At 42.3% G+C, this 13,444-nt stretch overlaps 1 protein-coding gene across 4 annotated transcripts in view; it reads right to left on the bottom strand.

The window, feature by feature from the left end:
• Positions 1-4,793: 4,793 nt before the first annotated feature.
• slc4a2b (solute carrier family 4 member 2b) overlaps positions 4,794-13,444 on the bottom strand; it is a 37,710-nt gene continuing 29,059 nt past the window's right edge. For all 4 annotated transcript variants that reach the window (XM_051066828.1, XM_051066829.1, XM_018700732.2 and 1 more), the window contains 16 exons: positions 12,863-13,043; positions 12,624-12,759; positions 11,903-12,104; positions 11,696-11,804; positions 11,383-11,567; positions 11,001-11,217; positions 10,716-10,922; positions 10,412-10,560; positions 10,029-10,223; positions 9,392-9,613; positions 9,158-9,247; positions 8,875-9,041; positions 8,147-8,400; positions 7,875-8,044; positions 7,184-7,357; positions 4,794-7,088 (listed from right to left, as the gene is read on the bottom strand). In XM_051066828.1, the coding sequence (XP_050922785.1) occupies positions 7,008-7,088; positions 7,184-7,357; positions 7,875-8,044; positions 8,147-8,400; positions 8,875-9,041; positions 9,158-9,247; positions 9,392-9,613; positions 10,029-10,223; positions 10,412-10,560; positions 10,716-10,922; positions 11,001-11,217; positions 11,383-11,567; positions 11,696-11,804; positions 11,903-12,104; positions 12,624-12,759; positions 12,863-13,043 (2,739 nt within the window). In that variant the 3' untranslated portion in view covers positions 4,794-7,007. The remainder of the gene's footprint in view (positions 7,089-7,183; positions 7,358-7,874; positions 8,045-8,146; positions 8,401-8,874; positions 9,042-9,157; positions 9,248-9,391; positions 9,614-10,028; positions 10,224-10,411; positions 10,561-10,715; positions 10,923-11,000; positions 11,218-11,382; positions 11,568-11,695; positions 11,805-11,902; positions 12,105-12,623; positions 12,760-12,862; positions 13,044-13,444) is intronic.

Genomic DNA, 13,444 nt, shown 5'->3' with positions numbered 1-13,444 from the left:
TAGCAGGCAGACTGGTTGGGTTTATATGAATCCCTCAAAACATGAAAACACCAATTACAGGCTGCATTAGGCAGGATGTAGAGGGACAAATATGAAAACTGTCACTCATTTTACCAAACCTCCTGAAAACTGAGCAGTCCATGCGTGGCCTGTATTTGTGCTGCTGCTTGTTCAGATGCTCACATCATGTTGCGTAAGGAAACTCACGCTGCCTGCAGCAGGTTTTGTAGAGGAAAGTAACAACGAGATCAGATTTCAAACTCTGCACTAAATGATGCTTTAAATCAAAAATAGATTACAGTTGTAGGAGTGGAGCTTAGAGTCACAATATTATTACAATAATGACGACAATCATAACCAACTAAAGTAACATCTGTGTGCGATTTTGTGATTTCATGATGCTCATTGCATCGGCTGCCACCACGCCCACTTATCCTGTGGAGAACTCAAACATAGTGTGAGATCCTTAAAAGAAGGTGTGTCTCTATAACAAGTCTACACACAACACATATAAATATCACTGCTTTTCTTGCCAATGAATGTACTGCACGCAATTGTGATGTTGCAGATAAGGCTGAATTACAGTAAATGAAATCAGTGTTTTCTTATTTTTTTATTACAGTGTTACAGCTGGAACACGGTGACTTTACAAGCAAAGAAGACACTGGTTTATCACAGCAGAAAGGAGCCTTAGGGGAGATTGAATAACCCTCATTTGATGCAAACATTTTTGTGGGAAAATATAACAAAATACAGCAAACAGACACTTTGAGTTTGGAGATTTCAGCATGTCAGATTTGTTACACTGTAAAATAAGCATGCAGCAGCTTAACTAGGCTATAGATTCTTGAGTGCTTTGTCAAATATACTATGTTACGAAGCAAGTTTTTATTTTATGCATGCTACTTTTTGTCTTGTTTTAGCCAGTAGACACAGCCAAAAGTGTAGGAGCTCCACTGTTGTAACTCATTTTTTTGCAGTGATCCATCCTGGTTGTCCTCATTTCCTGAAAGGAGAGAGTAAAGACATTAAGGTGTATCATCAGAATAGTTTGAGATATTTTATAACCACATAAAGACCTACATATCTGGGCTTTGAAACAATATAAGAAAAGGCTAAAAGCTGAAAAGGTCCAGGCTTTTATGGAGAAACCACAGCAAACAGATGGGACATATAGTCAAGAGTAATACCTCTGTGAGTCTCGGCCTCTGGATACAGTGGACGTACGGCTTGGGGTCGGCTTCTATCTGGTCTGCTGCTGTTTTGTAGCAAACTGCACAGTCCATCAGTGGCTGTGGAGGTATTGAAAACATATAAAGAGCATAAAGATGCTGCTGATGTTTTAATATGTGTAAAATGAAGGCTTCTCTCTGACATTCGCTCACCCTGTCATTCCTGAAGGGGCATCTCTGAGGGTTGGATTCTGTTGTCCCTTTGGGACACCTGGTGGGTTTCAGGTAAAAGTGGTGGTAAAGGTATTTCACACCAAATCCACTCTGCAAGAGAGAAGAGGTTCGTTTTAAGGAAACTTTCTTTCAAGTCAGTATGAATTCATTTCATCTCAAAACAAACTGATTAAAACTGCACCAAGAAAAAAATTATGTAAATATGCTTTACTCATATCAGGCTATATGTAAAGAAGGAACAAGGTAAAGAGGAGCATTAATTCCCTAACTATTTTGTTAGTATTCACCAACTACAACTCCCATGACTCAGCTTCTGTGCAGTGCAGCTCCCTCTCAGCTGCATAAAGCAGCTGAATAAAGCAAACAATTTCATATCAACACCAGAGTATCAGAGGAGTGGTGGGAATGTGGTCTCTTCTTTTAATATGAACATATTTTCACAGACACACCTTATCAGTTTTTTTTTTTATTTTTTACACAGCTAAACCCCTGTTGAAAACACATTGACATTTGATGATTCAAAGTTCACTTAATATGAAGCAGATGTGAAAACAAGTATGAACCAATATTCCCCCGAGGGGAGAGTGAGAGTGCCAAACCCGTCACGCAGATCCAGAGAGCGAAGGAAACTGACACCAAGATGAGTCTGAACCAGAAGTTCAGTCATTTTTCTCACTTCTCAGGATTACAATTAAATATTTGGCTGTTTAGTTTTAACAAAATGCTTACACTGATTCTTAAAGACTTACAGGACTTTTGCTATTTCATCCCACAGTGTCCAGTGAACTGCTACAAATGTTTTTTTTTAATACTGTCATTATGAAACAAATAATCCTAATACTGATGTTTTAACACAAAGTTAAACATATAACATGATATAAACACTTTAATTCTTAATGTTAGGAACTGATATACTGATTATATTATCATGAACACAGACTTTACCTCGATTTCTGACTTCTCCACACTTTTCAAGAAGCGAAAATGGTGTTGGACCCCAGTATGGGAGTTGAGCTGCTCAAATGCCAGATCCACTCCCATCTTAAAGTTATCAGGGAGCTCATTATAAGGCTCCTGGGCCTCGGCAGAGTACAACGCAGCTCCGGCGCAAACCAGCAACAGCAACCCAGCAGCCATCTTCCTCTGAGTGTGTGAAGGCAGCAGCTTGGCTCAGCGAGTGAACTCCCTCCTCTCTGTGAGAGATCAATAGCCAGATTCAAAACATGCCCTATTATAGCCGTAGAAACAACAAGTGAAACTACACAGTGACCATCAGGAGGCTGGCTGGTCTGGCTGTTTACTTTACATCCCCCACTTCCCGTAATACCCCAGGACACACAGATTAAAGCTTGTCTTGACAAAACACACTCTCAGAGGGGAGTTCCTGCAGAAAAGGCTGCTTGCCAGAAGCGGCATTACATTCGTATCCCTAAATATTATTACAATGAATACTTGGATTAGTAATCTAAGTCCTGGAAACAAGCCCAACATGCAGTGAAAAGTCTTTAGCCCCAGGAGGAACATAAAGGTCAGAGATAGTAAGTAGATGAATGAACTCTTGGTTTTGCTTCATCAGCTCTCTTGTTTTTGCATTCTCAGGAAAGTGGGTCACTTAAGGGAAATGTCGTTTTTCTTTGAATTTAGCTGACACACACACACACACACACACACACACACACACAGTCTTGGCCCAATGACTTCAGGGGACATAACATTGACTTACATTCATTACCTGGAGACTGACTTTAACCATAACTACTTATTGCCGTTAACCTTAATCTAAACCTAACCTTAAAACATGTCTTCATTTACATTTTTTAATGATTTAAATTAATATAAATTAAGTCCCCATAATGCCCTGTAAAAAGACTTGGGTCCCTGCAACATGAGTGATACTGACACAAACAAATTCAGGAGTTAAACTTTATTATTATTTTGTGTAACCAAGTCAAACAGATTAACAACGAAGTAAACAACAAGTTGTTGAAGATGTGACACACAATTCTCAGTCAAATGTAAAAAGAGACCATATTACAGACAGAATAGTGAGGATGACATTAACAAGAATGCAGTTAACAGTTTTTAGGTAAAACAAATGTTGAAAAAGAAAGAAGACCTGAAAGGAAACACAATAGATAATAACTGATTCACAGACATGTTCAGACACAGTGTTACTCAGTTCCTAATGATGCCAGTAGAGTTGGAGCTCCACTGCTGTAAGCCATTCTGTTACAGTGCTCGACTCTGTCGGCCTTCATCTCCTGTTGATCAGAAATAAGAGACATAGTCAGAAACATGTTTATTCTTGCAGTGAGGTTTTGTTATTTATAATAGAAGAGAGTTAAATCATGTAAGAGAGTGGAAATAGGGCAAAAGTAGATGAGACTAACCTCTGTTAGAGCTGGTTTGTGGATACAGTGAACGTATGGTTTGGGGTCAGCTTCAATCTCTCCTTGAAATGTTTTGTAACAGACTGCACAATCGATCAGCGGCTGCACGAGTGGACACAAACAAAGAAGCAGGGACAAGTTAGAACAGGCAGTCTCCCTCACAGTCAGACATTTTTTAGTTCAGTAACGCCGCTCGAAATCAGGCAAAACTTACTCTGTCGTTTCTGAACTGACACGATGTGGAGTCGACTGTTCCTTTCTGGCACTTGGTGGCTTTAAGGTAGAAGTGGTGGTAGATGTAGCTCACATCAAACCCAGGCTGAGAGAGAGAAAGAGGGTTAAATCTGAGCTACTAACAAAAATCCCCATGAGGAGCTTTCTCTGATAAAATCACCTCATTCTTTGATGATTAAAGCTTTTTCCTGAGGATATTACTCACAGTTAATCACAGGAACCCCCCCACCCCCCACCCCTCCTCAAGTGATGAGCCAAAACAGCACAGCAAATGGTAAACAATGACTCTGAAAAGGAACACATGCTGTACAATACCTCAATGTCGGACTTTGTGATACTTCTGAAGTAGAGAAAATGGTGCTGGATTCCTGTGTGAGAGTTGAGCCTCTCCAGAGCCAGATCCACTCCTTTCCTGAAGGTTTCAGGAAGGCTGTTGTAACTTTCCTGTGAATTAGAGGAGATAAACAAAGCTCCAACGCTCAACAGCAGCAGCAACAGAGCAGCCATCTTTTCCCCTGTGTCTGTTACAATGGGAGGGGGGTGGTGTGATGGTGCAAGGAACCACCCACTCTGTGCTGTTTTCCAGGACAGAACATCCAGCCCTGTTTTTACTGGAACCTATATGTCAGCTAGCATATTAACATTTAGCCTGTGCAGCCTCAGAGCCACTAGCGTGTTCACATGTTCTCATGTTTAGTCTTTTAAAGTTTGTTTAAAGCCTATCATGAGTATGAATTTATCAAACATAACAGAACAGCCAGGATAAATAGAAAATAACTTTTATTTGTCATCAATATTTGAACCATTAATGTACAAGGGAACATCAGCAACAGCCTCTCAGACTTTGTATTGCTTCTGAAATGGATCAGCATATCATATCAGCATTTCACGACAAATACTTTGACGCACACAGACGACCTTCACTCCATCCACAGGCACAAAAAGCAGACATAAAACTGACATTGTACTTCACTGCCTACGTCGCATAAATATCCCCTTCATTGTCATGGCCATGATGCAGCCAAATGTGTGTGTACATTAGAAAAAAAAAAGGTTCCGTGACATACTCCAAATAAATCTTCAAAAACAGCAGTAATGCCTCATATTGCAACAGATAAATAATGGAGAGATGATTGATTTATGAGCGTCTCCAAAGTGCAAACTATTGTAACGTGTGTTGCCCTTACAGATGCAACAGACACTTGTAGCTGATCACTTCCTGGTCCCACAGGCACTTGAGATTTTGTGCAACTTTGTGACACCAAACAGGCACAAGACCACAGAGTCAAGCTGAGATGGGACAGTTCAGAGGGAAAAGTAGTGTCTGAAATACAAACTAGAGAGTAACAGAGGCCCGAAAATTTAAGTTACTTTTAACCAATCCATGTCACACTGATACAACATGACATAAAAGAATAAAAAACTATATATATATATATATATATATATATATATATATATATATATATATATATATATATATTTTTTTTTTTTTTTTTTTTTTTTTTTAAAGCCTTCCCTCTCAGTAATGCATGAATATTGAGATTGTCTACACAGCTTGTGTGGAAATTTGGTCAACCAAGTTCACGAGTGTGAACAAAGTATTTAAACAATTAGCCGATGCCCAAAAGAAAAACAGAAAAACTGTGATGAGCCAAGGAATGTTATACTACAAAAAACTGAGATGACTGAACTGCAGCTTATTGTTCTGACCACAAAACTATTTACACGAGACACAATTTGGCACTTGGAAAAAGAAACCAATAAGTTACAGCGATTCCCATTAACCAACCACACCAAGTGAGACCTCAAAACAAACTCTACATCAGTACATTAGTGCCCTAAACATGTGTGGAGACATTTAGAGTGTATTTATTATGCCACTGTGTTACCCTACTACTGCAAAAATGTGTCACGATGAGAAACATGATGTCATGGCATTAGTGTAATAAGAAATTTCATATATTGGGGTTTTTTTTTTTTTTGGTACATCGTCATCACAGTTCTGAAAGATCTCCCTCTGCTGGTGATCCTAATCGACTACAGGTACAGAAGTTGACATTAAAGCCCAGCTGTTGTATAAACTGCTGCATTTGAGTACAAATAAAAAATACATAGTTAAGGAAAGACAGGCTAAAAATCAGTCAAATGTAGTCATTTAAGAAGCAAACTAAAGCAACACTGATATTTAGGGGATTTAAGAGGACGCTAAGGAGATAAAATGATTACATAAAATACAGTCATTGTTCAGATTTGGTGTTTTTAAAAAGTGCTACGAGCTTCAGGCGGCGGGTAAAGTGATCGGCTGTCTAAAATAAGACAGAATGAGGAAAAAAATACCTCTCAGTATACCTTCTTGTTTCCTTCATAAGGCGCTTAGTGAGCTTAAAACATGAAAAAAGCAACAAACTAGAGAAGCAATAACTATACGCATGACAATATAAAGGAATGTATCCCATATATCCTCCACATATTCAATGTGAATCAGAGCAACCTTTCAGGGCTAAAAATGAATCAGTCTTGCAAATCTATCTACGGTTATCGCATTTAATTTTGAGCTTGAGATCACATCATTTGATTTGGAATCTCTTGTCCCCTGAAATATATGTTTTAAAAAGTATATTATGAGTGAACGCACGCTAACGACAGTTTGACCTCCTCAGTAGGATTTCATTGTTTGTGCCACAAAGTGCTGTTAACCACCAGAAAAGCCTCCAACAATCTAATAAAAAGCTACATAAATAGTGAAAAGTTTGACCCAAGTAACAACCAACCCCACCTCTGACGTACTGTGCGTTCATGTTCTGATGGTGAAGAGGGGCAGTGGTGCACAGTGATGTGGCATTAAAATTTTTTTGTGAGTGTTTCAAGTTGGAGGGACTCCATCGCTGCATCCCAGATGTCAGTGGTTGTGATTGACTAGATTTTTGGTGTCCACTAAGAGGAGTTAAGTGGTAATACAAAGGCTTGTTGTGGGTTACACAGGCATGTGCATCTCAGAGTACTCATCGTGACACTCGCGCTCGTCAAACTTTGGCTCCGCATCGTCCGCATCCAACTGGAAAAAGCACACAGATATGTTATAATGCTGTTCTCTTGTCTAACCACAGTAACCCAGCTGTATAAGGTAGTATATTTTTGTGGTTAACTTACACATGCCATCTCTCTGGCAGTGAAGATGCGGCGCAGCACACACATCTTGACAGGAATTGTGAGTATGAGGACGAAGGGGAAGGCCAGAGACGCCTGTGTCGACATGACAGCCCAGAGAACCGCCAAACACACCAGCTGGATGCAGGTGAACAGATGCATGCGCAGTGTACGGACCTGCAGGAAACAAGAGATCACTTTAAAAAAAACTAACATAAGCATTAAAGTGAGACCATTTCACCCTGTTGAATCTTCTCTGAACATTTGTGTCCTTTTAAGACTCTTTCTAGAGTCTGAAACGATTCATCTTTGGTTTATCATTTAAATCATTTATCAAGCAAAAACATTCACTGGTTCAAGGATTCTCATATCTGAGGACCCGCTATTTCTCTATCTCACAATTTGAAGACATTACTTTGGGCTCTAGGAAGTTGTGGTGGGCATTTAATAAACTTTTTCACAACATTTTATCAACTAAACCATTAAACACTTTATTGATAGAGCAAAAAATAATTTAAAAAATCGTACAAATGGTTGTTGTTGCCAGAAAAGAGCAATTGTAATCCTGTAATATCTCATAATTTATCTAGGGAAAAGGAACAAATACACAATGAATTGTGTGTGATTTTATCAACATTCAGTTATTTGACTATTTTATTATTTCACACATCTAAAAATCTTTGTTACGTCTCACCTTGCGTACGTAGGTGTGGTCAGGGTGATACTTTGGTGGCATGAGCAGCAGCATCATCCGCTCTGTGAGCTGGATGCCGTTGAGAGACATCACACCCATGTAGAGGAAGATGCCAAACAGCACAGCCAGGGGGATCTGACGCAGCAGGTCGCCGATTACAATGGACAGGCCTGCAGAGAGGAGAGCAGAGGGGGAAACAAAGTTAATCTAAAATGCAGGACACAGGTGATAAAGGAAAGAGCAGTGATGTGATTTCAGCGTCTGTCACTCACCAACCATGATGGCGACCAGGAGCCCAGTGACCCTCTGCTCCTTCACTTCCTGGATGCGAGGCTTGTCTCCGGGGGCAACAGCCTTGCTCATGACAGTGAGGGCGTTGACATGGGTCACTGAGCGGACGGTTGCGGCGGCCATCCACGGCAGGCCAAACAGAGCCGAGGTGCCGCCCAGCACCACGATCAGCAGCAGGTCCAGATGGAAACCAGAACCCTTCACCAGCATCCGCTCCTTCTTACTCACTATCAGGCTGCAGGAAGTCAAGGGTGGGGGGGGCACAGACGTAAACAACAGTCAGCCACAAGTGTGTTTTCTTTGATAAGTAGATCATCACACACAATCCTTTGACCAGTTAGGTTGAATTTGCTGAGGTGTTCAGAGACATCTGTGTAGCCAATTCTGGTTTATTTTATTTTCTAAAATTATTAAATGTTTACTGATTTCTATTGATTAAATTTCTAGTAATGCCTTCTTTAAAACCCCTGTTTTCCATGATATAGACAAATGTTGAGAAATTGTGTGACTTTGCTCTAAATCCAGACATTATCATGTGGAAGAAAACTAAAAGTCCAACTTTAAAGTCCCGTTACATTCAGTTTATGGTTGTAAAGTCAGGTTTGGTTCAGCATGAATCAACACAACCCACATTAATTTTTGTGGCATGTGATTTTTAAGTTTATGACTTAATGTGTTGTTCTGATGAGATCCCTACAGGGCCACTCACGTGGTGATCTGCGTCTCCATGAAGATGAGGATGAAAACCAGCAGAGCGGGCAAACAGCAGGCGAACATCATCCAGATGGGGAATTCACCGTACGTACCCAGAGGGTTGATGATCCAGCCGCGTTTGTCGGGACTCGTCACGGAGAAACCTCTGGGAACACTCAGTTTCTGGACAGAGGATGACGACACAACTAATAAACGTCTGTATTCTGAATCATTGCCTCTACAGCAAACTCAAAATCAAAGGTATGTATAAAGACTCAGTGGTGGTATTTGAGTCTTACTTGGGTGTACGTGTCCTCTATGCTGTAATCCACCAGGACCATGATGAGGATGGCAATTGGCACCCCAAAATCTCCAATAATCCTGCGAAACTAACCACAAGATGGCACAGTTTGAGCAGAAGTAGTTTATATCAAACAACGTCAGAATGATTAAAAAATCTGAACCACACATGACGGCACTGATTGTAAAAACATACATGTATCTTTATCTTTAAGGTGATTTTAGCTTCTTACCCTTCCAGGGAAGAAGGCACTGTTCTTGAACTTGCGCAGGTAGAAGGCGATGAAAAACGTTCCGGCCATGAGGACCAGAGAGAGCAGCGCTGTGTTGGGCTCGCCTTGGACCGTCACAGGCAGGGAGCTGTTGCTCAGCACGAGGGTGACATTTTCTGTTGAGATGCTGCCCTCTGTGCTGTTGTCAAGGGAGCAGCGTTTCAGTGGGTGCTCCTTGAAAATCTGCCCGATGACACAGAGAGTTCAAATTAATGCACAATATTTTAAAATATGTTACCTATGTGTGTGAAGGAAAATTAACACTTTTAAGTACCACACCCACACTTTCTGGAAAATAAAATCAGCCTGTAGCCAATCAGCTTTCAAATCTGTGCCATAATATTTTAAAAATAGCTCCGCCTTCCAAAGCCATGAGCGTGGATAATAGTTCAACTCTCAATCCATTTAACTTTCAAGGCCAATCAATCACAGAAGATTTCAGGTGCACTTGTTAGAAAAACACACTCATTTCGACCCCGAGTTTTGAATATCGTCCAAAGATCAGTATGTTCGGTTCAGTGTCAGCGACGTAAGCCCCCAGCGTGCCAACAAAAAGTTTTGGTAATCAGAAGTTGTTATTTCAAGTCTCAAGGTGTACCCTGCCAAGCTTGATGAAGGTCTCGCAGATGAAGATGAGGGAGATGAGAAAGGAGAAGATCTCTTGGGTGAAGCGGGAGACGAAGCGGACCAGGAAGCTGCCTTCGAACGCCACTGTGACGATCACGATGATGATGAGCCAGAACCCGATCCAGACGCGACCTGTTAGGTACTCGATATCATTCGCTTTGCAGAACTGGAAAAACACAATCATTGAACATTACTTATGCATTATTTGAGTTTTCTCCCAGTCTTAATGCTAAGCTAAGCTAACCGTATTTAGCATATAGTGATGAGAATATTTTTCCTGTTTAAGAAAAATAACCATCAGTTGTAACCAAGTTTTCAGAGGCTTTAAAAGAACATTACTATTTATCAACTTACACTGTAAAAGGCTTCTTCAAAAACTAGCAGAGGTCCGGAGAAGCCCACAACCAGCAGCGGCTGAGCTCCGAGCAAGCAGAAGATCACACCCTGCACCGCCGTCGACACAATCAGCTCAGAAACACCAATCAGCCCGTCCGTCTTCTCGCCTAACAGCGGACACACACAGCTCATTACTAGGGCTTAAAGGTTCATCAAAAGACTGTAATCTGAACCATCATTACAAAAACATGAAAGGGATTTGACACATGAGACAATATACTTAAGGTTTACACAGTGGTTTAACTTCCCGTGTGCGACTCACCCAGCAGGCCTCCGAATGTTATGGCAGGAGAGAGGGCAGCAAAGTAGATGAAGATGACAGCAGCCATGCACTGACTGTTCAGGGCGTCCTTGAAGTCGCTGATGTACTTTGGGTAACGTCGCCGCACGTCTCGTATCAGCCCGCCGAAGGGGCGTCCTGTGCGCTCTAAAGGGTCGTCTGACTTTTTCAAAGGTGTGAGGAGGGCCTCTGGGTGACGGGAAAGAGGAGATTATTAATTAAACAACATAAAGTCATGTAACAAAAATTAAATGAGGAGATGCTTACCCTTGTCTTCAAGGCTTTTAGGCTCTTTGGCCAACAGTTTGACCTCCTGCTCCTCCCTCTTACGCAGCATCTCCCTCTGGAAGCGAGCCACAGAGCGCAGCAGCTCGTCGCCTCCCATCTCCGACGGCGGCAGCACGATGCTGCAGTCCAGGAAGCTGTTGATGGCGTTCAGCAGGTCCTGCCTGTCGTCCGCCAGGTAGGCTGCCTCGTGGAATTGCTGGATGGAAATTCAGCCACAAATATAAGCAACACACAGGAGGAAATGTTCTCTTCTATTCTCTTGTCTCTTACATTCAGGCCTGCTGCCTGGCAACCATCCATTTTACTGGGATTGTTTTTAAATAATAAATTAAAACAGATTCGATGTGCATTCCTTCTTCACCTTGTCAGACATTAGCGTGGAGATGGAGCGTCCGATCTGGTGGTAGTCCATGCTGGTGGTGGGGGGTCCCAGCAGAACAAAAAGGAACCTCACAGGCACAGGGACCTCCAGGACGGACTCCAGCTCCACCGCCTCCTGCAGCCGCACAAACGCCATGGTGGGCTGCTCCAGGAAGTCCACACTGCCTGGAAGACAGTTGTTGCAATCACAGTCGGTGAAAGATGAAGGAATACAAGGGATTTGAAGGCGTTCAGGTGCGATTTAAATCATAGTTTGTCTTTTAAGTAGGTGTCTTGAGGCATTAGCAACTCACCCACAAGAACAACTGTGGCCTCTGCATTCTCAGGAATCTTCTCCAGCAGCTTCAGCTCATGTTTGGACTTGGACCGATGCATACCGGGCACCAAGGTCGGCTCCTTTTGCTAAAAATGATCAACATAGGAAGTGAAGTCAGGATAAAAAGTACTTGTAAATGTGCGTTTTTGTTTTTTTTTTAGAAACTCTTGAGCACAAGACTTACCTGCACCTCGTTCTTCTCCATGTCAATGCGTGTGTCCGTTTCCCCCGGGGCGTGGACGGTGCCCATGAGCGGGTCGGTGACAGACGGCTCTGGCTGATGGGTGTGGTTGGCATTGTGGTGGTGTGTTATCAGACTGCCGAGGCTGGCCGCGGAGATGTTCCTGGGGAAAGGGCTGCTGTGCTCTTTCTCATCGCTCGGGTGACTAGGGGAGGCAGGGAGAGGCAGAGTGAGGTTGAGCAGGAGGAAGAGAGGCAGTGACAAAGCATGAAGCCACCTAGTAGCAGGAAGTGTGCAGCGGGAGGAGAAAAGACAGTTTAACAGCTGTTTAACATTTAACCTGCAATAATCAATCATATGAACTAGTACTAGCTTTGCTCCACCACGCTCCACCACGCTCGGAGAGGCAAGAATGTCAGATTTTTCCAGGGACTTTCCAGGGACTGGAAAAATCTGACATTCAAGTGCTTTTTCCTTCTCAGATTATTTCATCTAAAGGAATTTCAGAGGCCTGGAGAAGTGAAAATGTCCAATGATTCACAAGAAAAAAGCAAAATAAACATTATTTTATAAATAGGAGTATCTGTTTAGAGGTTTTGATCAGTAACAATGACCCTAGACTTCTTTTCCAGGTGTTGAGACATCTGGCTCACGTTCCGATTATCTTTCTGTTGACGGACTAATCGACGGCTCGTTTCAGCTCCACACTGATGGTGCAAGTCACCTGTGTTTAAGCAGCAGGGCCCTCAGGACATTGGCTCGGTCCTCAGCTTTGATCTGGTCAGAGATGATCATCTGCTCCACCACCTGGTGGGCGATGCCAGGCAGGGTCTTCTGGTCCAGGTCCAGCAGCACCGCACCTGCAGTCCGGCACACACACACATGCTGAGCTCAAACTGGATCACTGACTTTTCTGGCTTTAAAAATGATGTGTGCACAGTTGACCTGGTTTCTCTCTCTTACCGTGTGAGATGGTCTTTCTGAGCTCCAGCAAACTGCGGAAAGACAGAGAAGCCACGTGAGGTTTCCCCCAGCGGTCCGTCTCCTCCTCCACATCCTCTTCAAACTTGATCCAGCGAGCTGTTTCCTTCCACTGCATCTCTTGGTTCTTGTCCATGGTCAGCTCGTTCAGCTCCACAAACACCTGGAAACATACAGGAACACGGGCAGGTGTAGGTGAGTTACGGCTGAGAACATCCATACTGTTCACACCACACGACATGCATGTTCAGCATGTGCCAAATATTCAACTTCACAGCCAAAGCACTTTGTATTTCACCAGTTGATACCCTCATAACTTGGTTTAGCAGCGATGACTTCAGTGGAGGATCATGCTTACCGGGATACCAAGTGATTTTTTTCAATTCACTCAACATAAAAGCAAAAAATGTTTGTTATTACCCGTAAAAAAGTTGAGAGTACAGTTAAGAATACAGAAAAACAGCCAATGATGTCTTAAAACTTTGATTCTTAAAAATTATAACCTGCTGTGCATCTCTCAGCTCTCAGCATCAAAAACCCTCTAACAGGTTATTAACTGAACAC

Source organism: Lates calcarifer, linkage group LG24 (genome assembly GCF_001640805.2).
Source record: "Lates calcarifer isolate ASB-BC8 linkage group LG24, TLL_Latcal_v3, whole genome shotgun sequence".
In the NCBI taxonomy this organism is placed as follows: Eukaryota; Metazoa; Chordata; class Actinopteri; family Centropomidae; genus Lates; species Lates calcarifer.
Note: the sequence above shows the minus strand (reverse complement) of the source record. Positions and strands in the feature narration are given on the sequence as shown.